Raw genomic sequence first — 25,839 nt, 5'->3', positions numbered from 1 at the left:
GAACTATACTCCATTTTCCATCACTCTGCCTTTGCCCTAGCTGTGCCCCGTTAACTGGAATGCCCTCCCTCCTCTCACCTCTTAATCTTCCTGGCTTTAAATCTTAGCTCAAATCTGACTTCCTACAGAAAGTTGCCCTTCCTGCCCCACTACTTGTGCCTTCCCTTCTGAGATCACCTCTCATCTACTCTGTATGGAACTTCTATCTAGTTATTTACATGGTGTTTGACCCACAAGAAAGTGAATTCCTGAGGGTAGGATTCCCCCTCTCCTCTCCTGGAGACAAGGCTTTGAATCTTGGCTCGAGCCCAGGAAGCTATGTGACTAGGAGTTAGAAAACTCTGAGTTCAAATTCTGCCCCAGTCATTTCTCTGATCCTAGGCAACTTGGTAGTAGAGTAGATACAGTGCTGTCACTACCCTCCGTACCTGGCATAGTTCCTGGCACATAGGGATTAATAAATGCTTTTGGATGACTTGTCACAGCATCTTTCTCACAACCACTCTGTGAGGTCGGTTTCAAGTAGTTAATCTCATTTTACAGAAAATGAGGATGAAATAAGGAAAATAATAGTACCTAACTTTTGGATAGCACTTTAAGGTCTGTAAACCCTTTAATGTTATCACATTTCATTCTCACAACAACCCTATAAGGTAGTTGCTATTATTATCCCCATTTTTTTAAAGATGGGGAAAGGTTAAGTGATTAGGCCAGGGTCACACAGCTAGGCCACTGAGTGGGATTCGAATTGAGGTCTTCCTGACTCCAGCTCGACAGCACTTTAACCACTGCACCACCAAATGTTAAGGATCAGAGAAATGCCTCGAACAGGATTCGAACTCAGGGCTTCTTAACTCCCCGGTCCAGCACTCTTGCATGGTGCCACGTCGCTGCCTCGGCCAGAGCCAAGCTTCCAAGCCCGGTCTCCAAGCTACAAGCATCGCGCCCTCTGCACTCCCCTCTCCGGGCCTCAGTCTCCTGTGTAAAAGGAGAGGGTCGGCGGACCTTGCTTTGGAGGTCGAGACTTTCCGTAAGGAAAGCTGGGGAAGCCAGCAGGGGAGACCGGGGAGCCAGCAGGGGAGACCGGGGAAGCCATCAGCCCTATCGGGAGAGCAGCAGAGCTCCCAGCACGGTCCCTCAGCCGGGACCACCCTCAGACGCGGAACTCAGAACGCAGGGGGTGACGCTGTGCGTCGGCCGCCCGAGTGCCGCTGCCGGGAGCACCCGGGAGGCGCCTGCGTGTGCGGAGGGGGCGGGCCGTGGCGGAGCTCTTCGGCATTGGCTTCCGGCCGCCGGCATCCGGCCCTCACTTGCAGCCTTTCCTCTGCCGTCACCGCTGCCGCCGCCGCCATGGGCATCCTGGAGAAGATCTCGGAGATCGAGAAGGAGATCGCCCGGACCCAGAAGAACAAGGGTGAGTGCCGGGTGTAGAGATCGCGGGGCATCCCTGCCTCCGGGCTGCGGGCTGCGGGCTTATGCCTCATGCCTCCCCGCCTGACTCGGTTTCCCCGTCTGTGAAATGGGCGGGGCGATACGGGAGAAGCGCGGCCGGGCGGAGGTGACCGACGGGGGTGGGGTCGGAACCCCGACTCCCCAGGTCTCACCGTCGTCTTTGAATAGGGGGGCGCCTTATGGGAAAGATGGGGTCCGCACAAGCGGTGGGGTGCCGGGGAAAAGAGCACATGATTGGTGGCCCGAGAACCTGGGTTCAAATGCCTGCCCGGCTGTTTACTGTGCGGTATGGTGGAAAAGAGGGCCGAATTTAGAGCCACTGGACCTGAGATCGAGTACTGGATTCACCGATTATTACCAGTGTGACCTTGGGCAGGTATCGTCTCTCTGGGCCTCAGTTTCCTCCCCTGTAAAATGAGGGAGTTGAATTAGATGACATCCAACGTTTTTGTCACCTTGGGCAAGTCACTTTTCCTCGAGGCTTCAGCGTCCTCATCTGTTAAAAAAAAAATAGAGAATTGGGCCGGATGGTGGCTCAAAGGCCCTTCCAGCCCGAAATCTTCGATCCTATGAGAAATTAGAGGATAGAAATGTATAATATCCTACCCCATCTCCAGTTAATCATTCAGCAAACATTTACTGAAGGCCTGCCACATATAATACGCTATTCTATTTTGCAAGAGCGTGAGGAGACCAAAAAAAAAAAATCCACATGAAACAAAATTGAAGCTAGGGCAGCATCCCGTAGTAGTTTGTAAGTGAGATGATGGACCAAAGAGAACTGGTAATAGTCAGAAAGGTTCCCTGTAGGAGGTGACATCTGAAAGGGACCTAGAAGTATATCTGAGAAGTGAGAGAACGCATGAAGGCAGGAATGTTTGACCTGTTTGAGGGAATGGTTCTGATTAGCTTTGCCAGTGTAGATAGTGAGGATGCCATCCCAGTGGCTTCCCAGAAAAGGAAGATGTTAAGGAACTGTGGTCAATAAGGTTCAGTAGTTTAAGGCCAGCTTATCAAAGACCTCACAAAGCAGGCAGAGGAGTTTAGATTTGCTGATAAAGGAAATGAGCCTTTAAAGTTTAGACTTGTCCTGTTTGTCGGCCCGGTGTTCATAGTACTGCCTACCTTGAAGTCCTGGGTCTTTAGGTAGATACTACCCCAAAGTTATTTTGCATTCATCTACAGTAGAAGTTTAGGCTGAGGTTGGAAGGGGAAGAAGGGTCCTTTGGCATAAGTATTAAACAGTGCTTGCTGAAAGGAAATGACACTTGAAACTGATATTTATAAAGCACTTCAGTGGGAAGTGAGTTGGTCTGGTGCAGTAGCTTGAGTAAAATAGAATGTGCTTAGCAGTTGGGTTTGTTCTTTTCCTTTTCAGCTGTGTGTTGGATGAAACCAAAAGGTACTACTATTTGAACCTATTATTCACATGTAGATAGTTACAGCTCCTCAGTTACATTTTAGATGCTGTGACCATTATCTCTCCTCAATTTAAATATTTCCAGTCAGTGCCTCGTGACATTCATTTGTTTCTTACCTGCATGTTTTTGATTACATGGATATTGATCTTCAGTGTCTGGTTTTGTGATATTTAGCTACTGAGTACCATCTTGGTTTGCTGAAAGCAAAACTTGCCAAGTACAGAGCACAGCTCTTGGAACCCTCCAAATCTGCCTCCACCAAAGGAGAAGGCTTCGATGTGATGAAATCTGGAGATGCCCGAGTGGCACTGATTGGCTTTCCTTCTGTGGGTAAGGTCAGTGATTGAAGTTATTTGCTTCAGACCCTCATCACCTCTTGCCTGGACTGTTGTGAAATAGCATCCTAATTGGTCACCCTGTCTCAAGTCTCCACCTCTCTAATCCTACCTTTCCTTACCTAAGAAGTCATACATTTCTTCCCTTCCTCTACTCTGTGGTCTAGCCAGATTGGCTTTCTTTCTGTGTCTCACATGGCATTTCCATTTCCTGTCTCTCATGACGCTCCGTTTCCTGCCTTTCTACTAACTGTCCCCATGCCTGAAATCCCTCCTCACCTCCATCTCTCAGATTCCCTAACTTCCTTTAAGACTCAGATTGAATACTGCCTTCTACACAGAGCCTTCCCTGATCCTTTCAGCTTTTGATCCCTCTCCCCTCTTCCCTGCATTCCCAGGGTATTTTATTTTTACATAGTCTGTATGTATTTATGTGCATATTGTATCCCTAGATAGAATATAAGTTCCTTGAGGATCGCATCTGTTTCATTTTTCTTTTTGTATCCATAGTGCCTGGCACACTGTAGGTGCTTAAATGCTTGTTGATTGATTGCTTAATATGGGGCATATTGGACTTGTTTACATAAAAGCTAATTACATGTGTGTTGTTTGTCCATGTAGTGGATTTGACTTCAGCATCCTGGACTTTAGGGAGTCAAATGTCTAAACTATTCACTATACAGTATTGTCTGATTTTTGTTGCTGACAATGCCAATCAATGCCCTCCCTTAGAATTTCATTCCTTTGGTTTTTTTCTTTGTAATAGCAGTAAAGGCACAATTGAAATGTCTCTGAGTGCATTGTTACCTCTTCTCTTCTCACTCCTCAACCTCTTTCGGCCTAGCATCAGATCTCATCAGTCAACTGAAACTGTTCAATCTCTTCTCTCTCCCATCCCCCAAATAATCTCCTAATTAACAAAGCTAGTGTTATTTTCTCACTTTTCATCTGCATTTGACACTGTTGATCAACCTCTTCTCTCCTAGCTAGTCTTTTCCTTCTAGGTTTTCATGACACGGCTCTGCTCTCTAGAAGTTCTCCGATCTGTCTGACCACTCCCCAGTCCCCCTTGCTGAATCACCATCCATGTCTTAACCACTGACTGTGGGTGTCCTCAGAGTTAGGCTATGAGAGTTTTACTTTTCTTCATCTGCACTCTTCTTGGTTTCTTCTTCAGCTCCCATAGGTTCTGTTATCGTCTCAGTACATTTAACTCCAAGATCTAAATATTTTTCTCAAGCTCCAGTTTTATTTGCCAGTTGGCCTTTGTTGTTGTTGTTGCTGAGGCAATCAGGGTTAAGTGATCAGGTTAAGTACTCAGGGTCACACAGTAAGTGTCAAGTGTCTGAGGCTGGATTTGAACTCAGGTCCTCCTGTCTCCAGGGCCAGTGCTCTATCCATTGCCACTTAGCTTCCTCAAACAGCATACACTCCATTTTTTTTGAGGCGGTCAGGGTTAAGTGGCTTGCCCAGGGTCACACAGCTAGTAAGTGTCAAGTGTTTGGTCTGAGGCTGGATTTGAACTCAGGTCCTCCTGACTCCAGGGCCGGTGCTCTATCCACTGCGCCACCTAGCTGCCCCCTTTTAGATTTTTTGCCTGCCATATCTTGGAGTAACAAGCTCCACAAGTTTGCCTGCTATATAAATTAGTTTTTATTTTATTGGTCCTTAGCTTATTTTACTCAAGTATTAAAGGGTACGATGTGGTCCTAAGTTTTTAGGATTTGGTTTTAAAAAAAGCAACAACAACTCTGTGGTCACCTTGTCTATGCCATTCGTAATTTTAGTAGTTTTTAGCCTGACCCTTGTCAGTCTTTCTATTTTTAGATTACTAAACCCTAATCTGTTTTTAAGTCTGCCCTCATAAGGCAACCCCTTCTTTCTCTCAATCCTTCTGATCATCTTAGTTTCGTTTGTTTAGTTCCATTTTATGGAACACAGAATTCAAGTGTAGATGCATCAGTTATCTTTGTTCATGAGGTCAGGATATTGGGTGATTCTTTGTTTTTACAACCCTTCTTGATGCTATCCTATGATTACAATGATGACCAAAGTACTTGGGACAAAGTAAAATAATTATTTTTTTTATTTAGACAATACACTTTATAACTTTTTACAGTTTAAATAATTTCTAATATGTAATATAATACTATTGAAAACTAATGGGCTATAATCAAAAGTAGACTTGGAAAATGTTTCTGAAAGTTGGAACAGTTCTGCTTCTCAGTATATGAACAAAAGTGAATAAAGCATTTTGTACAGAGCACCATGCTGAGTGCCAGGGATACAGATAGAAAAGGAAACCAGTCCCTACCCTCAGAGAGCTCACATTTTAATGAGAGGAGATGGAACATGTAGAAGGTTTCAGCCTCCAGTCACATGGAAAGATCCCACAGAGTCCTTAGGGTACAGTGGCCAAGCTGGTGTAATGCTTCTTCTTTAATGTCATGTACATTGATAAAATGAATCAGTTTCTGACATTGAACCCTTTCACAGTTCCAAGGGCTTTGGTGACAAAAACATTCTCTTCTGGTTCTTTGTCATTTGTCTTTGTATTGTTTTTTCTTCATCTTATACATGCTCTTTAAGAGCTGCAGCCTTTGCACATTTCCTTTAAATTCGCTGACTCTTTAATAAAATACAACTTCTTAACCTGGCATTTAAGAGCCTCTACAATCTGGCCCAGCCTGTCTTTCTAGCCTTGGTTCATGTTACTTTTTCTTCTGCGTAGCCTATTTTCCCAGCTAACATGTTCTGTTAGTTGTTCCCCAAACAATGACATTCTCTCTCCTGCTTTTGCATTTACACATAACATCATCTCCCATACTTGGAATGTCCATCTTCCTGCATGTAATCTTTCTGATCCCCCTAAGTGTTGGAATCACCTTGTACTTATTTATCTCTGGGCATGTTGTGTCTCCCTAGTAGAATGTAAGCTCCTTGTGGGCAGGAGCTATTTTGTCATCATTATTCTAGTGTAGCACCTTGCAAGGGCTCCATGAATATTTGTTCAATTTAATATAAAAAGAACTGTAAAACAATTTTAACAGAAATAAAGGAAAACTGAAGTCATAATCCCATGTAAATGGATTGATTGAGATAGATATAGCAATACATTCACTATATTTACTTACTAATTCATAGATGATTGAGTTCCTACTAAAATACAAATGGTCCTTCTTAATAGAATTTGATAAATTAACAACAAAATGTATATGAAAGAATAATATACTGGAGTTATGTTTTTAAGTGTTGTGTTGATATTTTTAAACATTTCTCAGTATAGTCATTCCCCTTCACCCTCCAAAATTACCTTTCCTTATAATAAAGAATAAAAATGAGGTAGAAAAAAATAAAGCAAATCTAAACAACACAATGAAAAAGTCTGACATTATTATGTACAGTGTTCTGCACCATAGTTCCCTATTCCTGCTTTTCCTGCCCCCTGCCAAGAAGGCGAGGTGGTGCATTTTCTTAGCTCTTCTTTGGGCCCAATCTTTGTCTTTAAATTTCGCAGCATTCAGTTTTGATTATTTTGTTATTTTTCTTTCCATTTACATTGTTGTTAGTCCATGCTTACTTCACTTTATATCAGTTAGTATTTCTTCCCATGTTTCTCTGTATTCATTGTTCCTTACAGTGCAGGAATATGACTTTATTACTGCATGTACCACAACTTGTTTAATCATTCTCCAATTGATGGACATCAGTTTTGTTTTCAGTTATTTGCTGCTATGAAAATTGCTGCTTTAAGTATTTTAGTATATATGAGTTGTTTATCACTGATCTCCTTGGGGTATATTCCTAGCAGTAGAATCTCAGAGTCAAAAAGTATGGGCATTTTAGTCTCTTCCTTAGCATAATTCTGAATTGCTTTCCAGAATGGTTGGACCAGTTACTTCATAGCTCCACCAGTAGTGCATTAATGTGCCTGGCTTTACCTTCAACAATGACTATGAAATTATTTTTAAAGTGGGGGTAGGGGAAGAAAAGAGGAATTGTGATTTTAAATATTTGACTTCCAAATTATAATTTTCTTCTCTTAAAAAGTCAGAAAATGTGATGGTAAATTTCATGTGGGTGTGTTATCTCTTGAGGTCAAATGAGTGAAATGACAGAGTTTTATTTTCCTCGTGTTCTTCATTCTCTGACCATCCCCCCTACCCCTTCTTTCTCTAGTCTACTTTGTAGCAGGGTCTTTTAGGCTTTTGAGGCTGCTTGCCAATAAACCTAGAGGGGTTGAAAGTGTGGGAGTTGGGTATTAACTCCTGAATGGGATGTTCTCATCTTTTCAGTCTACGTTCCTGAGCTTAATGACATCCACGGCCAGTGAAGCTGCATCCTATGAATTCACCACTCTGACATGTATCCCAGGTGTCATTGAAGTAAGTCTGAATTCTAAAGGGAGCAAAAAAAGAATGGGAGTGTGTGAGTGTGTGTTTGCACGTCTGGTGTTTGTACTGTTATTGAGGCTGGGTTTAGTTGCCTTGCCCTATAATTTTGGCCTCTATAGTTTTGAGGCCTTAAAGAGTTTCTGGCAGCTTCCTGGATTAGAGCCTTAGAATACTGCCCCAAGCTTGCCATCACTGCTTCTGTAAGTCTTACTCATTGCATAGAGGTCTGGCAGAGCAGTAAGGAGACTCTTTCAACTTACTAATTAGTTCCAGTAAAAAAGTTGTTTTTTCATTAAAAAAATTTTTTTTAATGATGCTTTAGATCATTAGTCTGTATTGTGATCTGTCGAAATAACTTCTTTATTTCAAGAGATATAGGGAGCACAATGCCAGGTACGTAGTAGGTGCTATATAACTATTAGCTCTCATTACTATTGTTGTTATATAGTCTTGACTCTCCCATGATGACATGATTGTAAGAAGATGTTTAGAGTGTGGGATGATCTTTAGATGAGTGTAAAATGGAACTAGAGAGTTCCTGTCCCAGGTTGAAAACTTTGAAACGCTTTTCTTTTTTATGCCAATACAGGGCTAGCTTTTCAAAGATTATCTATCAGTAAAGTACTTTTCAGCCTAGGATTGGGTTTGGTAGCATTTGGTTCTTGAAATAGCGACATTATACTTTCAGCATTATGAATGAAATTTTAAAAGCTTCTATTGAGCGTTCTCTAAGCCTGAAGAAACATTTTGGGAAATCTATGTGGACTCTCCTGTACTTAAATGCTGTTTAGGCTTGTGTTTGATTTAAGACTTAAGGGGTTGTTAGTCCATATTAAGGAAAGCTTTTTCAAGGGGCAATCAGCAGAGCATCCCACAGCCTCTTACCTTTTTCATTCTTCTGCCCTAGTACAAAGGAGCCAATATTCAGCTCTTAGATCTTCCTGGAATCATTGAAGGTGCTGCACAAGGTAGGAAAATTAATTTGATTTTTATTCATAATCACTGAGGCAGGAGCATAGTAAAGGAAGAGAAGGGGAATTGAAGTGTCCAGGCCAGGTTCTTCCTCACAGTGACTTTTGAGGGGAGAAAATTGATGAGATTCTCCATTTATATTATTCTCCAAAGTTGGGTGATAGTTATGACAGGTCCGAGATGTTGGAAATTCATTAGTGTTGTAAGGAAATTTGGTGGTAATATAATGATAATGGTGGTGCAGCTTTGAGAATAGTCCTCCACTGGAGTTATTAATGGGAGGATAAGGAAGAGAATTTGGAACTCAAAATTTTAATAAATGGTTATTAAGAATTTTTTTACATGTAATTGGGAAATATTTAACAAAATAAATAAAAATGATTTTAAAATAGAAAAAAGAAATGCAGTCCATGGTCCATTCAAATTTGATGGCCCTTGGGTGTGCACTAAGCTGTCACTAACTCTGGCTTCCAGACTAGCCACGATGTCTCTCTTCCCCCTTTGCCCTCCACTTTGAGTTCACTCGTGTTTTTTAATTTTTGATGTCCTGAGGAAAACCCCTTCCACAGCTGTTATTGTTGCTGAGCCTGAATAGAGTCTCTTTCAACTCAGAGATTCTCTTATTCTCTGAATGTGTCCCTAGAACAGCTGGGTAGATCAGAAGTGTCAGACTTGTCTCCAGTCTGCAAAACTGAGTGTGGTCCAAACCAGATTAAAATATAGTTGGGAAATGTTTGACAATGTTAATTTGTGGTTTTGAGTTGCCATGCCTCTGCAGAGAGCCACTGATAAAGTGATAAGTGATAAAGGTGGTAAGATTGTTGGGTAACCTCTAACACCTTCCTTTAGGAAGAGGGATGAACATAATTCCATATTCTGCTTCTCCCAGGGAAAGGCAGAGGTCGACAGGTGATTGCTGTGGCTAGGACAGCTGATGTTGTCATCATGATGCTGGATGCCACCAAGGGAGAAGTGCAGAGGTCAGTGTGTGGAGGGAGGGAATGGATTGAATTTGGGCCAGAATTCCTTTGCTGGAACAGGTGCTGTGCTAATGCCACTGCAGCTTGGCACCAAAGAATGCTGCTGCTGCATGCCTGTGCCTGGTTATCTGCTGGGTAGTTCTCTTACTTTTAGTAGCAGCTGTGCCGAATGTAGCCCCTAAAGAAAGTCTGGCCAGAAGAGTCTTCTCATGCTGCTAGCCCTTCTGTAGAAGTGTTGGAATCTTGGACACCTAGTCAGCAGGAGAGTTAGCTCAGTTTTCTGTTGGTAACTCATCTTTCCACTTGGATTGGATTAATGACATAATTGTACAGGAGTGGGAATGAAGTAAGATCTAGCCAATATGTGGCTCCATATCAAGCTCTCAGGAGTAAAAGAGTTGTTTACAGCAGCAGAGTAGGAGGAAAGGTTGGAGAGGGATGTTGTAGGAGCTCTGGCCAAGGAACTTGGAATGGGAACTCTATTGAACTTCTACCAGGGCACAGTGAGCTTGGCCTGGGGCCTTCATTCACTCTCTATGGAGAGTTGGCCAGCACGGCCAAGCTGTTGCTTGAAGACTTGCAGAAACTGGGCCTTGGATCATTGGTTCCCTACCCCTCTGGGCTACGGGTGTTCCCATCTGAGGTCGCATGTGTTGGCAAGGTATTCCAGCTTCACCCACAGCCACTAAATTGGTCTGTTTTCCTGGCTTTTAGCTGCCAAGGACCAACTCTGAGCTTCTTTGGAAAAAGAAGGGCATGGTTTTTACTTGCGTTTCATCCTCCTTTAAATGGGGGAGAGGGAGATCTGATATTTTAATGGAATAGCCCTTTGTACAAAATCTGTATTTGAACACATTGTGCTTTTAACTGCTTGTATTTGTTTGAACTTAGTCTTTATTTATTGTCTGTACTTAAATGTACCTGTTATCTCTTGTTAGAATGTGAGCTTCTTGAGAGTTGGAATTGTTTCAGTCTTTGTATTTGTATACCCAGCACTTAGCACAGTGCCTGTCACCGTGTAGATGCTTAACACGTGTTTGTTGATTGATTGATTGATTGAGTCACGTAATAAAGGATGGTCCAAGGTCAAAGTGGTGGCATTCTCCTTTTCAGGTGTATAGAAGGGACTTAGATTGCTGGAGCCTGAACTGCAGCCAAGAGTCATTGGGTTTGTTGTGTCTGTGCAGGTCCCTGTTGGAGAAGGAGCTGGAATCTGTGGGGATCCGGCTCAACAAACACAGACCCAATATCTACTTCAAGGTGAGGACGGCGGGCCTCCTTCGGGTTTGTTTGCATGGGCTGAAAGACAGGAGGAATTCGTTCTGAAATGATCTCCGTATTTAAACACGTTTTCCTTTTTCTCTCCTTCTCCACCCTCAGCCAAAGAAAGGTGGTGGGATCTCCTTCAATTCAACAGTCACACTGAGCCAGTGCTCTGAAAAGCTGGTGCAGCTCATCCTCCATGAATATAGTATCCTTTCCCCAAAGGATCTAAGAAATGGGGGCCCCTTAAATCTTGGCTGCCCTGACTGAGGTAGAAGGCAATTTTAGAAGGGATTTCTGGGGCCTGGAGGTAGGAATTGATAGGCAGGAGCAGACCAGTTACTGTCTGCCCACCCATATCCTGAATGTTGAGTGCTGTTCTTGGAAAGCGCACTGTATTGGCCAAAAGGAGCGACCTGTTTGTAGTTCAGAATCCCAAGGTTTTTAAAGCACCTTGAGTGCTTTAAAAGTTTGAGTGCAATTTAAAGCTTGTGTAGGTTTAAAACTGCTCTAAGACTTTGGGAGTATCCTGTATGTGCTTATTTTATTTATTAAAGCATAAGCATAGGGTTTCCCAACTGAAGTTAGTAATCTAGTAAATTCCTATTGCTTACCATATTTGTGGAGTGCTGGGTTCAGTTCTGGGTACTGCATGTTAAGATAGACCGTAAAGTATAGCTAGAGAACAAAGACCAAGTTGGTGAAGGCACCATTGACTTTATTTTAATGGGGATTGTTTGGATGAACTTGGGATGTGTGTTTTGTCAAGAGAAGATGTTTGTGTGAAAGAAGGATTAGATTTATTCTCTTTTTCGAAAGGAAAAATATAGGTAGAAGTAAGAGCGAGGCAGACTTCAAGGTAAGAATAAGTTAGAGAACTTTGTGATAATTAGGGCCGCCCACCAACATCTTGACCTCCCTGTCACTTGAAAGCATTTAAGGCCAATGTTGACAATAGGGCAACAGAAGGAGAGGCTGGAGAAGGATGCTATTTATTGTATTGTTCATTGAGGCTCAGGCCAAGGAACTCTGAACTGAGCTCTAGTTAGAGCCTTTGTGGAAGACGGGCTTCTCCCTGGGTGGGATGGGAGTGTCTGATTAGACTAAATGACTTCTGAGGTCCTTTCCAATTCTGTGATTCTTTGATTCGCATTTGAGAACCACCTAGTTCCTTGATCAGAAAAAGCATGTTCATTAACCTTAATTTTGACCACCTCAGAAATCTTCAATGCTGAAGTTCTCTTCCGAGAAGACTGTTCACCAGATGAGTTTATTGATGTGATTGTTGGCAACCGAGTGTACATGCCCTGCTTATATGTAAGTGGTACCTGAATTCCAGGTGGAGGCTTTCACACTGAGACCAGAGAGTGACACCAAGATCTGAGGGATCCCATTCTCTTCAGTAAACACTGGCCATGCAATACATCCTTTTTGTCTCAGTCCATTTTTGTAATTTCTAAGAAATGTACAGTACGGTACTACCTGCTATTTCCTTGTTAAAAAATTGACTCCTAGGAAAAGAGAAGGAAGTTGAGGCTCTCTTTCCTTTTCACTGAAACATCCAGCATCTTATTTGTTTTGTTTGGTTTATAATACAAATAGGAGTTTTAAAGTTTAAAATCAGATCACTGGACTAAATACATCTTTATTTTGGAGGCATTGGGAAGTCTTAACCCCAGCAGCTCTTTATTAAGATGCTGATGTTGTGTTTTTTGGGATGCAGAACTCTCTAATACTCTTTTAGAGGCAGCTAGGTGGCACAGTGGGATAAAATGTTGGGCCTAGAGTCTGGAAGACCTGTATTCACATCTAGCCTCAAACACTACCAGCTGTGTGACCTTGGGCAAGTCACTTAACCTCTGTTTCCCTCAGTTTCCTCATTTGTGACATGGGACCCATTTCCAGGGTCGTTGTGGGGATCAGATGAGATGATATATATTTTTTTAAATACTCAGCCCAGTAGGTTCCGTATAAAAGCATATTCCCTTCCCTCCCCTTCCCCTAGTACTTGGATAAGTTAAAAAACAAGCAGTTGGCCAGGAATGAGTTAAGGACTATTTTTATTTGAATGGATTTGTTTTTCCTAAAGACCCCTCTTTTCCTACCTCTTTTCCCTTTCCCTTTTGGAATCAGGTTTATAACAAAATTGATCAGATCTCAATGGAGGAAGTTGATCGCCTGGCACGAAAGCCCAACAGTGTTGTCATTAGGTAAGACCCTGGAGATCATGCCCCTACCTCTGTCATCCATTTTCTTGTGACGAGAAAGTAAAGCGCCACTTACATGGAGGTCAGACTTTATGGAATTCTTGCCCATTCAGAGCACAATCATAATCCTGGAAATAAGCAAAAAAAAAAAGCCCTGAGAGATGGGGTGCAAAATAGTTATTCTAACATCCATGCAGTTTACATTAGAGAAAACCCACCTTCAGGCTATCCTTGAGACAATTATGTATAAAATAAACTATTCAAAGATAATGGTGTCTCCACACTCTGGAACTAGCCCAATGTCATACATTGTCCACTTGTTCAAGGGCTGTTGATTATGGCACTAATTAAAATCTCCTCTACTGTTTCTTGACTTTCCCATCCCGTCTCCCCATTCTCATCTCACTCCCTCAACCCCCTACTCCCACCCCTGGGGCTTGATGGGTAAGATATGAGCTCTGAATTTCTGCTTCAGAAGGGGCCTTAACACTTTCATGTTCCCATTTGCATCTATCCCAACTGTGAACTAACTACTCACACAGTCACTGGTTTAGGGGTATGTATGTGGGTCCATGTGTGTGTGGTTTGTCTTTGTAGTTGCGGGATGAAGCTCAACCTGGACTTCTTGCTGGAGATGCTTTGGGAATACTTGGCCCTGACATGTATCTACACCAAAAAAAGAGGACGTAAGTTGAGGACCAGGCCTTCTCTTTCCTGGACAGGCATCATAGTGTGCTTAGAGCTAGTAAGCTGTATGTGATGCTAGCACCACTCCCCTGCCCTTCCCCTGGGTGAAAAGCTACATTTTCTATTGGACCAGTTAACTTTATGTATTTCTTCAAATTATTCTTATTTCTTTTTCTTTTTTTGAGGAGCACCGGGGTGGGAGTGGAAGAGTATCCCTTACTTAGGTCGGGTATGTTTCCTTTCTTAAGTTGGATCTTATAATAATCCTACCCTATTGGCATTACTAGGGCAGCTAGATGGCTTAATGGGTAGAGTGTTGGGCCTGGAGTCAGGAAGACCTAAGTTCAAATCTGGCCTCGGACACTTAGCTGTGTGACCCTAGGAAAGTCACTTAACCTCTTTTTGCCTTAATGCACTAGAGAAGGAAACAGCAAACCACTCCAGTATTTTTGTCAAGAAAACCCTACAAACTGTTGGTGTGCTATGGTCCATGAGGTCATGAAGAGTTGGACATGACTGAATAACAACAACATTTCCATTATTAAAAAAAATAATTCAGAGAATTCATCCTGCTACCATTGGGGAATAGTAATTTTCCTTTTATATATGAAGGACAGCACAATTCAGACTATCCCTTTTGGTGCTTTCTGAGCCACACCTAGATGAGGTTTCCTTCTGTGACACTTAGAATAATAATATCCCCTCCCACCTTAGACCAAGAGTTATAGACCACTGAATTTTAACTTCCTGGCTCATCAGGTTTTCTCTCCATGGCCTTTGGCTGTATTCTGAGGGCCAGGGTTACCCTGTCAGCCTCAGGGACTATAGTGCTGCATTTTTGAGTATTTGCATTTTGAGTATTGATCTTATAGGCAGGAGAAGACAGGACTTCCCAGATTTGGATTCAGCAGCTGCTTGCTCACTGCTTGCCATGTAAATACAAATATCTTAAAAGTTTTATTTTTCCTGCCATATTCAGTCCTGTTGTAGCTGTTTGAGATGACAGGAGTGGTAGAATAGAATCTCTGACTTTATTTCTTGCCTCCTTGTCTCTTTTCTCATTATCAAGGTTGTTGGAGGTGTTCCAGAAATGTATTCATTAGGGGAGGGGGGAACCACCAAATGATACACAAGTAACATTAAATCTGAGCTTTAAAGAGTTGTGGTTGGGGAATAGATGTAATAGTTACACCCCCCCCCCCAGGTGATTGTGTGTGTGTATACATACAAAGACACACACATGCACACAAAATATGCTGATGAGATCACCATGTGAGAGAAGATAGAGAACAGACTTTGGATCTGCCCGCTGTTAGGGAGCAGGATATGGGGGGTGATCCAGCAAAGAGACTAAGAAGGACTGGTCAGACAGGTAGACAGAGATCCCAGTGTCATGTAAATCCAGAGAAAAGAGAATATCCAGGAGAGGGTGGTCACTAGTAGCAAATACTGTACAGAAATTGAGAAAGATAAGGCCTGTGAAAAGACCATTAGATTAGGCATTTATGAGATCGTCAGTAACTTTGGAGAAAGTTGTTTCAGTTGAGTGATGAGGGCCAGAGCCAGATTGCAAAGGATTTAGCCACAAATGAAAGGAGAGTTAGATACAAGTAGTGGTAGCAGAAGCAACAGCCTTTTCTAGAATTTTAATTGAGAAAGTGAAGAGAGATGTAGGCTAGGGATGACAGGACAGGTAGAAAAGGGTAAGGAAGTTGTGTTTGGATGTTAAAATGCTTGCAAAGCGAATAGTAACAGCTCTGGAACTGACAAGATCCTTGGAAACAATTTGCCATAGAAGTTGCCCAGGGAAGAAGCTATGAGCGAAAAGAGCAAAGAACTGAGAATCTCATTTCCAAAAAGTTCAGAGAGTAAAGAGAATTGAATAGTGACTCGCAGAGTGTTTAATATTTGCACTTTTGCCACACTACAAGTGTAGGCTTGTCTTTCTTCTAGAAGAAAAAAGAGGTTCAAAGAATATCTGTCCACTCTTTGAGGAAAATGACCTACTCCTTTAAAAAGAGAGGCAGACAAAAGGGTGTCAGGCAGAAGGGAATCCTGCCAGTGTCAGGAGTTTAGAGGGTGGGGAAATGTGACCCACAGGAGAAAGGAACTTAGAAGGACTATTTAAATAGGAAGCCCTTCCTGAAGGGGATGAACTTCCCTTCTAAGGAAGAAGCAGTGGATCGTACTCCAAGGAATTATGTTACGTATCCTCGTGTCCTATGTCAGGAAAACATAAAGTGGTAGCAATAATCTGCTACCTTCCTTTAGCATGTGTTGAGGATAAGAAACGTAAACTATCCCAGATTTGTCAAACTAGAAGACTTCTGTGCACTATATATTGCTACAGTAATTCATGTCAGCACAAATCACACTGCCAAAAGGAATCTGGAAGGCATTACTAAAGATTATGAAGTCTTGGACAAGACACTGAAGAGCTTAGGGCTATAGTTGTTGTTTTCATCATTGCAGCCAAAGGAGAGTTAGGGTTTCAGAAGAGAAAGGCAGGTGTGGGAAGTGATGAGTTGAGTAAGGTAACATCTGAGAAGAGAATTGGGATTTCTGGGAAGCAGTTTAAATGACAGCGCTTCTTAAACTGTAGGTCAAGACCCACAGTTTGAGAAGTGCTAAAGGGGTCGAGAGTAGAAAAAGTTTAAGAAGCTCTGGTTTAAAATAAAGGAATAACAGGCTCCTGACCAAGAATGTAGTTTTCCTGATAAGTCCTGGTATGACTATATTTACTTACAGTCTTGAAAATTTAATCAAAAAGATTTTAAACCAAGAAAAAAAAGGAGGAAACTCTTCCTACATTTAAAGGCTAGATACTATAGAGCAGAGGCATCAAACTCGAGGCCTGCAGCCTGTAAACTCTCCAGTATTGCCTGAACTAGATTAAAATGTAATTTGGAAATGTTTAACAAAATAAATAAAAATGTAATACAGTGTAGCTAATGTTAATTTATAGGTTTCTAAGTAGCCAGTGTCAGGGATCTATTTCTATTTGAGTTTGATACCAGTGCGGTAGAGAGTAGCTACAATGTAGAAAGAAGTAGCAGTAACAACACCAGAAAACCAAGGAAGGAGTAATTGATAAAAGCTGTGGCCTCAGAATGTCTATATTGCTATGTTCAAAGCATGCTTATAATTGAGGTAAACTAGAATATTGGCACAAAGAGGCATGTTTGACCTCATATGGTCGTACGGAGACTTAGTAAGATGAGACCTATCACTGCAGTATGACTCTGGAAAAGTATACATACCTCATTCGAAAGGAATAGTTTAGGTAAAATTAGAGTGGAGTAGCACTGTATGTTAAGAAAACATACTCATGTGAAGAGATCTAAGAACCAGAGCAAAGAAGTATGATGGAGAGCATTTGGGCAAAGATCAGTGGAGGAACCAGACAAGTGATCTTGTCCTCAGAATATACCACAGACCTCCCTGATGGAGAGAGGAAATGAGCAAGAGAGCACAGAGGGTGGATAGATCGACTGGCAATGGGGCATTGGGGTCATCTCAGGTTTTCTCTCTGCCAAAAGAGGAGCTGCTAATAAATTCTTCATTTGCCTTAATGATAATTTCATGCTTCAGAAGGTGAGAGAGCCAGCAGGAAATTTCTCTTTTGGATCTGATGCTTACTAGCAAAGCAACTTATAGCTAGAATAAAAATGAAGGAACTTTGGGGGGTGAGGAGAGGAAACAGTAAGGATTCTACCTTAGAATTTATGCTAAAGAAGGAGAGAAAATCCAGGGACAGTCTTACATACACCCTGAATAATAGGAAACCAGATTTGAAAGGATTCAAAGAGGAGATAGTCATGATCCTATAGTCTAAAATTCTACAAAGGAGGTCTGCTCATGAGAGATGTGAAATGCTCAAGAATGAAATCTCAATGATTAAAAAAGAAACAGTTTAAGAAGAAAAAGAGAATTATCTAAAGAGGCTGCTATGGATGCACATGTAACTTATCAACCAGCTTATATTTTTGAGAAACATGTATAGAAGATTTGGATTCTAATCCTAACACTGGCTGTGTGACTGTGGACAAGTCACTTAACCTCTCTGGGTTACAGTTCCTCATCTTAAAAATGGGGCAGATAATATCTATAGTGCTTACCCCGTTTAGTAAGATTTAAATAATAGGATATGGATAAAATGCTTTGTTTACTTTAATTAGAGCCACATAAATGTCTGTTACCATTATGATGATAATTGTGCAAGGACAGGTAGCAGAGGATGGATACAAAAGGGTGGCATGGGCCTGTTAGAATAGTGTCGTGTCTACACTATGCTGTAGGTATAGTTTATCTGGCTAGTAACAAAACATTCACCCAAGTGTCTCATGTTAACTTTTGTGGACAAAATGGAGAGGAGCGGGCTCAAGGGTAGTGGGTCCATTCAGGGTAGACCTAGAACCAGTTGAATGGCTAGACCCACAGAAGAGTCATTAGTGGTTCTGATGACAGATAGGAAGGAGTTTGGGTAGTAGAGTCTACAGTGACATTCAATAGGAATAAATATATGGGGAGGCAGTCTGAAAGTTAGGGAAATCTGGGTTCAAGTCCTGCCTGTGCACATTCTAGTCGTATAAGCCTGGGCAAATCACTTCATCTCTTCCCTGCTCCCAGGAAGTTCCATAAGACTAGGAGCTGTAGGACAGCTGCCAGTCTGCATTGGTAGAGGGAATTTCCTCACTGAAAATTCCTTCTACCATTGATATCAGCAGTCTAGACTAGCGCTTCTTCTTTTTTTTTCTTTTCTTTCTTTTTTTTTTTGTCTGGACAATGGGGTTAAGTGATTTGCCCAGGGTCATACAGCTAGTAAGTGTAATGTGTCTGAGGCCCGATTTGAACTCAGGTCCTCCTGAGTCCAGGGCTGGTGCTCTATCCACTGTACTACCTAGCTGCCCCAAGAATAGTGCTTCTTAAACTGTGGGTCAAGACCCCATGTGAGGTACCGACCCACAGTTTAAGAAGTGCTGAAGGGGTTGCAAGTGAAAAAAATTTAAGAAGCCCTGTCTAGCCGAAATACTACATCTTAAACTTCAGTTCAAAAAGTGAAATTCACAGGGTTAAAAGATGGACAAGGCATGATGGGATAGCAGTTCATCTTCAGAAGATATGGGGTTTTAGTGCATTTCAGGCTCTCTGTGGGTTCACCCTGTGACATGACAGCCAGGAAAGCCAGGGCCACCTCAGGCAATAGTAACAGCAGCAATGTTAGGGACTGGCATGGACACAGTTGTGCTGGTGCCTTGCTCAGGCTACCTCTGGAAGATTGTGTTCAAGACATAAGGCTGATATACTGGGGAGTTCCCACCAAAACAGGTTCCAGGATGGTAAAGGCCTCAACGTCATGTCATTTGAAATTTGATTCAAGAAAGTTTATCCTGGATAAGAGAAGACTTAGGGAGGACAGGAGATATTCTTGAGGTTTTACAGGACTTTAATGGGGGAAGAGGAATTATTACCCTAGAGGGCTAAATTAGAAATAATGGGTGGAAATTTCAGAGAGACAAATTGAGGATTGATGAAAGGAAGAACTTTCTAGTGGTTAGTGCTTTCTTCACATGAAATGAGGTTGTGGTTTCCCCTTGCTGGAGACAGATTAGCAAATATTGAATGATTATCTGTTATAGATGGGATTCTTGCTCATGTATGAATTCAACTCTCTCTCCAGCTCTGAGATAATATAATTCTGAAAGTTGGAAATGAGTCATTTGCATCTAGTGAATGGTTTTCTGTTTCTTTGACATTTTTCAGTATAACTGGACAGGATGGCATAAGCATGAGCTGGTTTAAAAAAAATCTACTGTTGAAAGGCTGAGGGCTTTTAACTCTCTTTCCCTTTGTGTCTTTCTCCTATTCCTCATGTAGAAAGACCAGACTTTACAGATGCCATTATTCTCCGGAAAGGAGCTTCTGTAGAACATGTGGTAAGTCAAAGAGGAGAAATGATTATTTAATGTCTGATCAAATTGCCAGGGAATTCTCCAATCAGAATGTCTTCAGCTGAGTGACTCAGCTCTCACATGAGGCACTGTTTCTCTTCTGGCCCATAGAGTTCCTTTGCACTAACCTGCATCATGGTTATCTTATCTACTCTGGTCCTGGGCCAGAACAGATGACTAGTATTTGTAATGTGGCAGGTGGAATCTGAAATAACTGAGGAAATAAAGGTTTGAGCTTCTGCACATATCTGTTTATTACGCAGCACACGCCAATTGCATAACAAATTGGGATCAGGTCTCCTAAAGTTGGCACTGGACCTAGAATACAGGGGGATACAGATTTTTACGCATTAAAAATAGGAAGCAATTAACAGGATATGAAATTAATACTCTTATTCTAAATTGGAGGAACAATTAGGGACTTTACAAGTTGGGAGGGGGAGAACAAATAGGTATAATTCCCTGAAATCAGAAAAAAAAGAGGTGTCCCACTTCTCCTTCCCCCAAAGTGTCTGTATTCAATCAAAGGAACAAGGAAACAGTAACTGTTGACCAGTATAGGGCCAGTTTTCAGATAAGACATATATGGGTTGCCTAAGATATATAATTGTGAGACAACTTCTTACATCAGTCCTTAGATCTGACTGGGTTTCTGGTCAGCATAATCTAGGTCCTTAGTTAAGGGTCTCTAAGCAACAAGTAGAGATGGTCCAGCTTCCCAGTCATGCCAGGCTATGTTCAAACAATGCAGTAGAGTTTTCTCACAAGACGGAGATTGGACTAGACCCATAATTAGAAAGGGAACTGAGCTAAATCCAAAATTGAGTCACAAGATGGAGTTGGTTTGGTTCATGAGTTTCTCACAGTTCCCTCCATTACCATCTTTCTGCTTGGCCAGCTGCCTTGCCTCCTTTTCTGCGGGATAGTGCTCATAGCAAGGCAGGAAACTTCCTTGCTGATTTGCCCCTTTCAGCCTCTTCATCAGACAGCTTAGTCACTGATGAGATACTCTTGCCCCAAAGTGCCTCTCTTTGTGTTTTTCAGACTTTTCTTTGAAACTTCAATGTGTATTTCCCAGTAGAGCAAAGCCACAAACTATTTAGAAATCCTGATTGTGTCCTCATTCTCTCCAGGCAGTGGCAGTTACGATGTGATTTAATTGGTACATGTGATGTTACCTGGGCACTGATGAGTAAGTGGCTTCTTGCCATCCACCCCAGCCCTTGGTCTCCACTTGCATCATGGAATTGGGGTTAATTTTTAATAGTATTCCGATATTGGAAAGATTAATTTACTCTTTTTTTTTTACCTAGAATGCAGAAACAAATATTTTTTAAGATTTTATGTAATGAGGACATATTTCCACAGTAAATGATGAAGGAACAAATTTCTGTGTCCTCAAAGCATTTGAGGATCAAAGCATTCTTACATTTTGACTCTTGGGAACTATTATGTAGAAAACGTTCCCAGGATTGTGCTGCTTGTAGAGCTTTCTTTGGCCTTGACTAAAACTTATAGAAAAAACCCTGGAGATTTCAGTAGGATAAATAGGTTGAACTGTTTCTGATAACAAAAGGTTTTCACTCAGCTAACTGCAGAGAAGGGGTATAGGGTAGCATGGCAGTTTTCTTATAGAGAATTCAGGTTTCTTCATGTATATTTGTTATTTTCAAAACATCCATGTGAGATAGAAACAAGGAAGGTCTGTTAGGTGAAGTGAGTCCCCAAGGTCATGTGAGGAATGGGAGAAATTGTTCTGGATCTGGAAACTCTGATTTACCCCAGAGTCGTCCATTGAACAGATGTTACTGAGTATCTGTGGTGTGCCGGTGTATAAGAGCCAGAGAAATGGAAAGCAAGGTGCCCAGATCATCAAGTTTATAACTAGTTAAAGAGATGAAGCACGCGTGCGCGCGCGCGCACGCACACACACACACACACACAGGCTAGAGACGAGGCACACACACACACACACACACACACACACACGCACACATACGTTAAATCAGAATTAAGACAATAGTGTTAAATGACCTCAGGTACCTCAGGACTATGGGGCAAATCAATAATACAGAAAAAAAGGAGTGTGTAGGTCAAGGAGGCTTGTCCATGGTCAGAGAAGCCTTCATAAAGAATTTGGGCTCATCTAGACACAAAGCAGATGTTTCTCTCTTTCGTGGATGACAGGTTTGAGAGCGATGTTGGGGCTCTTCCCCTCCTCTGCCATCCCATAAATTCAGACTTCACATTCTTAGGAGGTGGGACTCCTGGGTCTCCATTTTAGACTGTTTTGGCACCTGGAGCAAATTTCTACACTTTGAGTCCTTCCCTGTTGTTTCTGGGTCTCCTGAAAGGCCAGTGGACTACCCTACTACTATCAAGGGGTGAAGAACAGCCAGACCCATGCAGAAAATTATAAATAACAAACAACAAATCGAGGCAAATGTAGTACTGTGTAGGATAGGTGGCCTTTGGAGTCTTTTGCCACCATAGCAATCCTTACTTCTAAGAGGTTGAAAAAGCAGTGTACCAGGTTTCACTCTCCCCCTTGTAAGAAATGCCATCTCTGAGCACCAGGCAGTGGTGGAGACTTAACAGAAGTGTGGAATTATTAGATGTAGGTCTTAGGCTGGGAACATCCTGCAGTCTAAACCCTTTTCTCTTCCCATAGTGCCACCGGATTCACCGAACGCTTGCCAGCCAGTTTAAATATGCTTTAGTGTGGGTAAGTCCTCCAGTCCTTCTGACTTAAGAATTCCCTTTCCTCTTCCTCCTCAAGGAAATTCTGACTATGTAATGTTTCCCTCTTCCTTCCACTCTTAAAGGGAACCAGCACAAAATACAGTCCTCAGAGAGTGGGATTGACACATACGATGGAGCACGAGGATGTCATCCAGATAGTTAAGAAGTAACCTTTCCTGCTGCTGATCATCAGTGCCTGACCCCGCCCTAATTCCTAGAGTGGCATCTGATTGACTGTTATCATCTATAAGCCAAAAAAGGAGGAAAAAAAAGGAGGTGGAGTGGGGGGTTGGGAGGGAGGGAGTGTGCCCAAGAAAGAAAACCTAGAAAGACCCTGGGGTCACGTACGTATGCTTCCATGAAGCTTGTTCAATAGGAGGATGAGGAAAGACTGACAAGGATCTGGTGTGGGCCAGAGGTATTTGCACAGTATGGGCATTTTGCTCTTGTAGGAGTGGTGGTCCTAAACTAGGGTATCTGGAGTCTGTAACCAGAAATCAGAACTGAGCCCCTCCCTCCCCACCCCCGACTCTGCTTAGGCCCCCACAGGCTGTTGACCATCATGCCAAAGTGGACTTGTCGCCTGGCAGCAGCTTGCTTGGGCCATTGGCTATATGGAGCTCAGTGTGTCAAGTAGCTTTCACTTGGTGGAGAGGAGGGGGCGCTAAGAGTCATGTTGGAATCTGTGTCCTTGTCCTTAGGGCCTCTCAGTGTGTATTTCTCTTTCATGGATGGACTAGTATGAGAATGATTAAGAGAGTTCTAATGTGACATGGTGAGGCTTTTTCCGTCCTGCTGTCCCTTCAATGAGACCCCTCATCTCTTAGGAGATGTGACTCCTGGCTCTCTTTGTTCTACCACTTTGGTACCTGGAGCAAATTTGCGCCCTTTGAGCCCTTCCCTATCCTTTCTGAGCCCCCTCCTATTGCACTAGGCATCCTGAAAGGACCCCAGGCCACCCTGTGACTGGAGGGGTGAAGAGTAGAAATCACCTCACCAGCGACAAATAAACAAATAAAGACTCTTCCTCCCATTTCCCTTTTTAGGTCTGTTGGAAAGTCTACCACTTTTGGCCTTGTTCTTTTATGTTCTTTCTCCTTTTTATCTTGTTGCAGTCAGTATGTACAGATCTGGTTCTACTCATTTTATTCTGTCACCTCATGTGGGTCTTTCCATATTTCCCCAAATTGTTCACACTTATTTTTTATATGTGTCAGATTTTCCAAACAGCAAAGGTCAAGAGAAGACCGTTCTCCAGCTTGCTTTCTCCATAGCAGGCTTTGTATCCCAATGGGGTCTCCAGGTCCAGGAGGGAAATCACAAACCACCAATGGAGAGCTCCTTTCAGTACTTCTGAATTTTTCTGATTGTTTGATGGCTAAGAGTTCCTGCTGCCTCTTCCTTCCTTTCCTTCCCTGCTGGGGAGGCAGGATGGGAGGGGGACAGGGGTCCTGTGGAGCTCTGGGGAGGCCCCTGCTTCCTCTTAACTGAAAATTCTTAGCCATCGATGATGGATTCCCAAACTGCTGCCTAGTAACCACACATCTGTTAGATTTGAGGGTGTTCTGTTTGTTTTTCTTTTTGGATTGAAGACTAAAACAGAAGAATGATTTCTTTTCCAACTAGATTAAAGGTGGTACTTCATGTGCAAAGCAAAGACAGCTGCCACTTTCCAGTCAATGGAAAGCCCAGCTCGTGCCAGCCTTGTCCTCTTTAACTCTATGGGAGTAAGAAAAGCAAACAGGCACCTGGGTGCTGGAGCCAGAAAAAAGATGGGGTGCCAAATGGTCACAGTGTGCAGCTGCTCCCTGTCCTGTTGAGCAGGACCATGCACTTGAAGAGTGGAAATAACTGCATTTTTATAGCACCAAAATTTGGAAAGGGCTTTGGTCCCAGCCTTGTTGGGGCAGAATTTCTAGCATTAGTCCTACTTTAGGGGTAAGGGGAGGAGCTGTGATTTTGTTGATGTAGACAAGTGTCACAGATTCATCTTAGTTGCCTAGAGTTACACAGCTGGTGTATGTTAGAAACAGGACTGTGGTCTTCCTGCCTCTGAGGTCAGCTCTCTATCCATTCTGCCCCATTGTGCAGATGAGAAAATTGATGCTGTAAGTGATTTGTTCTTGATCTCACAGTTGGAACATGGGCCGAATTTGAAGTCCAGCACTTACCCTGCTATGCCAGAGATGTCACACGTGCATTCTGGCCCATAACACTCCCCCATGTAGCCAGAACCAGAGAAAAATGTAATTGGGAAATATTTAACAAAATAAAACTACAGTAAAATATAGATAGTGTTAATGTGTGGTTTTCTAAGTTAAACTTCCACAGGGGTCCTCATATGGCTTAGTGGCCCCCATTTCAATTTGAGTTTGACACTGCATTATGTCATGCTGAATCCACAGGAGCAGAGGACAGAAGTTAGAATCGTGACAGGTTGTCTGTGATTCAGAACATGAGCTAAATTCTTTTCTCATCCTCTCGCCTTCTCTCCCTCCCTCATCCTCTCACCTCTCTCTTCCCTCTCTGACTCTCCCTCCCTCATTCTCTGTCCCTCTCTTCTTCTCCCTCTTTCTCTTTCCCATCCTCTCCTTTCCTCCTCCCCCCTTTGTTTCCCTCCCTCTCCCACCCTCCTTCCCCTCTCTGTCTTTCCCATCCACTTTCTCTTCTCCGGCTAGGGAAAATTTCATCTTGAGTTGTTAGTTTGGTAGCTTTGGATGCTGGGAAAGACTGTGTCCTATTGGTGCTTGTTGATAAGGTAATGCTGCCCTCTATCCAATAAAAGTAAGTTGCAAAAGAACTGGAGCCATCCAGAGCCTGAATAAGGGGAGATGTGTGGGAATGATGGCCTTTTTTGTTTCTTTATGTGGCCATTTTGGAATAGAATCAGCTTCATGAAAATGGATTTTTTGTAAATAGCGTTTTTTTCCAATTACATATAAAGATAGTTTTCACCATTCATTTCTTAAAAGATTTTGAATTCCAAATTTTTCTCTCCTCCCCCCCCAAGATGGCAAGTAATCTGATAACGTGCAATCATGTTAAACATATTTCCACATTAGTCATGTTATGAAAGAAGAAACAGGACAAAAGGGAAAAACCATGAAAAAGAAACTCAAAAGTGAAAATAATATGCTTCGATCTCCATTCGGACGCCATAGTTCTTTCTCTGGATGTGGATAGCATTTTCCATCATGAGTCTTTTGGAATTATCTTGGATTGTTGTATTGCTGAGAAGACCTAAGTATCATAGTTAATCATGGCACAGTTACAGTTACTGTGTACAATATTCTCCCGGTTCTGCTCATGTAAGTCTAGGTTTTTCTGAAATCCACCTACATCATTTCTTACAGAACAATAGTATTCTATTACATTCATATACCACAACTTGTTCAGCCATTCCCCAGTTGATGGGCATGCCCTCAATATCCAATT

At 42.4% G+C, this 25,839-nt stretch overlaps 1 protein-coding gene across 1 annotated transcript; it reads left to right on the top strand.

Annotated features, from left to right (window-relative positions):
• Positions 1-1,272: 1,272 nt before the first annotated feature.
• DRG2 (developmentally regulated GTP binding protein 2) lies at positions 1,273-24,694 on the top strand. Its single transcript, XM_020967391.2, has 13 exons — positions 1,273-1,414; positions 3,048-3,208; positions 7,504-7,593; positions 8,510-8,570; positions 9,464-9,554; positions 10,742-10,814; positions 10,935-11,025; positions 12,037-12,134; positions 12,951-13,027; positions 13,622-13,710; positions 19,589-19,647; positions 22,334-22,387; positions 22,488-24,694. The coding sequence occupies exons 1-13, from the start codon at positions 1,351-1,353 to the stop codon at positions 22,572-22,574; spliced, it is 1,095 nt and encodes a 364-aa protein (XP_020823050.1). The 5' UTR covers positions 1,273-1,350; the 3' UTR covers positions 22,575-24,694.
• Positions 24,695-25,839: the final 1,145 nt, after the last annotated feature.

The sequence above is a fragment of the Phascolarctos cinereus genome, unplaced genomic scaffold (genome assembly GCF_003287225.1).
Source record: "Phascolarctos cinereus isolate Bilbo 61053 unplaced genomic scaffold, phaCin_HiC Scaffold_4;HRSCAF=312, whole genome shotgun sequence".
Taxonomy (NCBI): domain Eukaryota; kingdom Metazoa; phylum Chordata; class Mammalia; order Diprotodontia; family Phascolarctidae; genus Phascolarctos; species Phascolarctos cinereus.
This window is presented reverse-complemented; position numbering and strand designations above follow the sequence as displayed.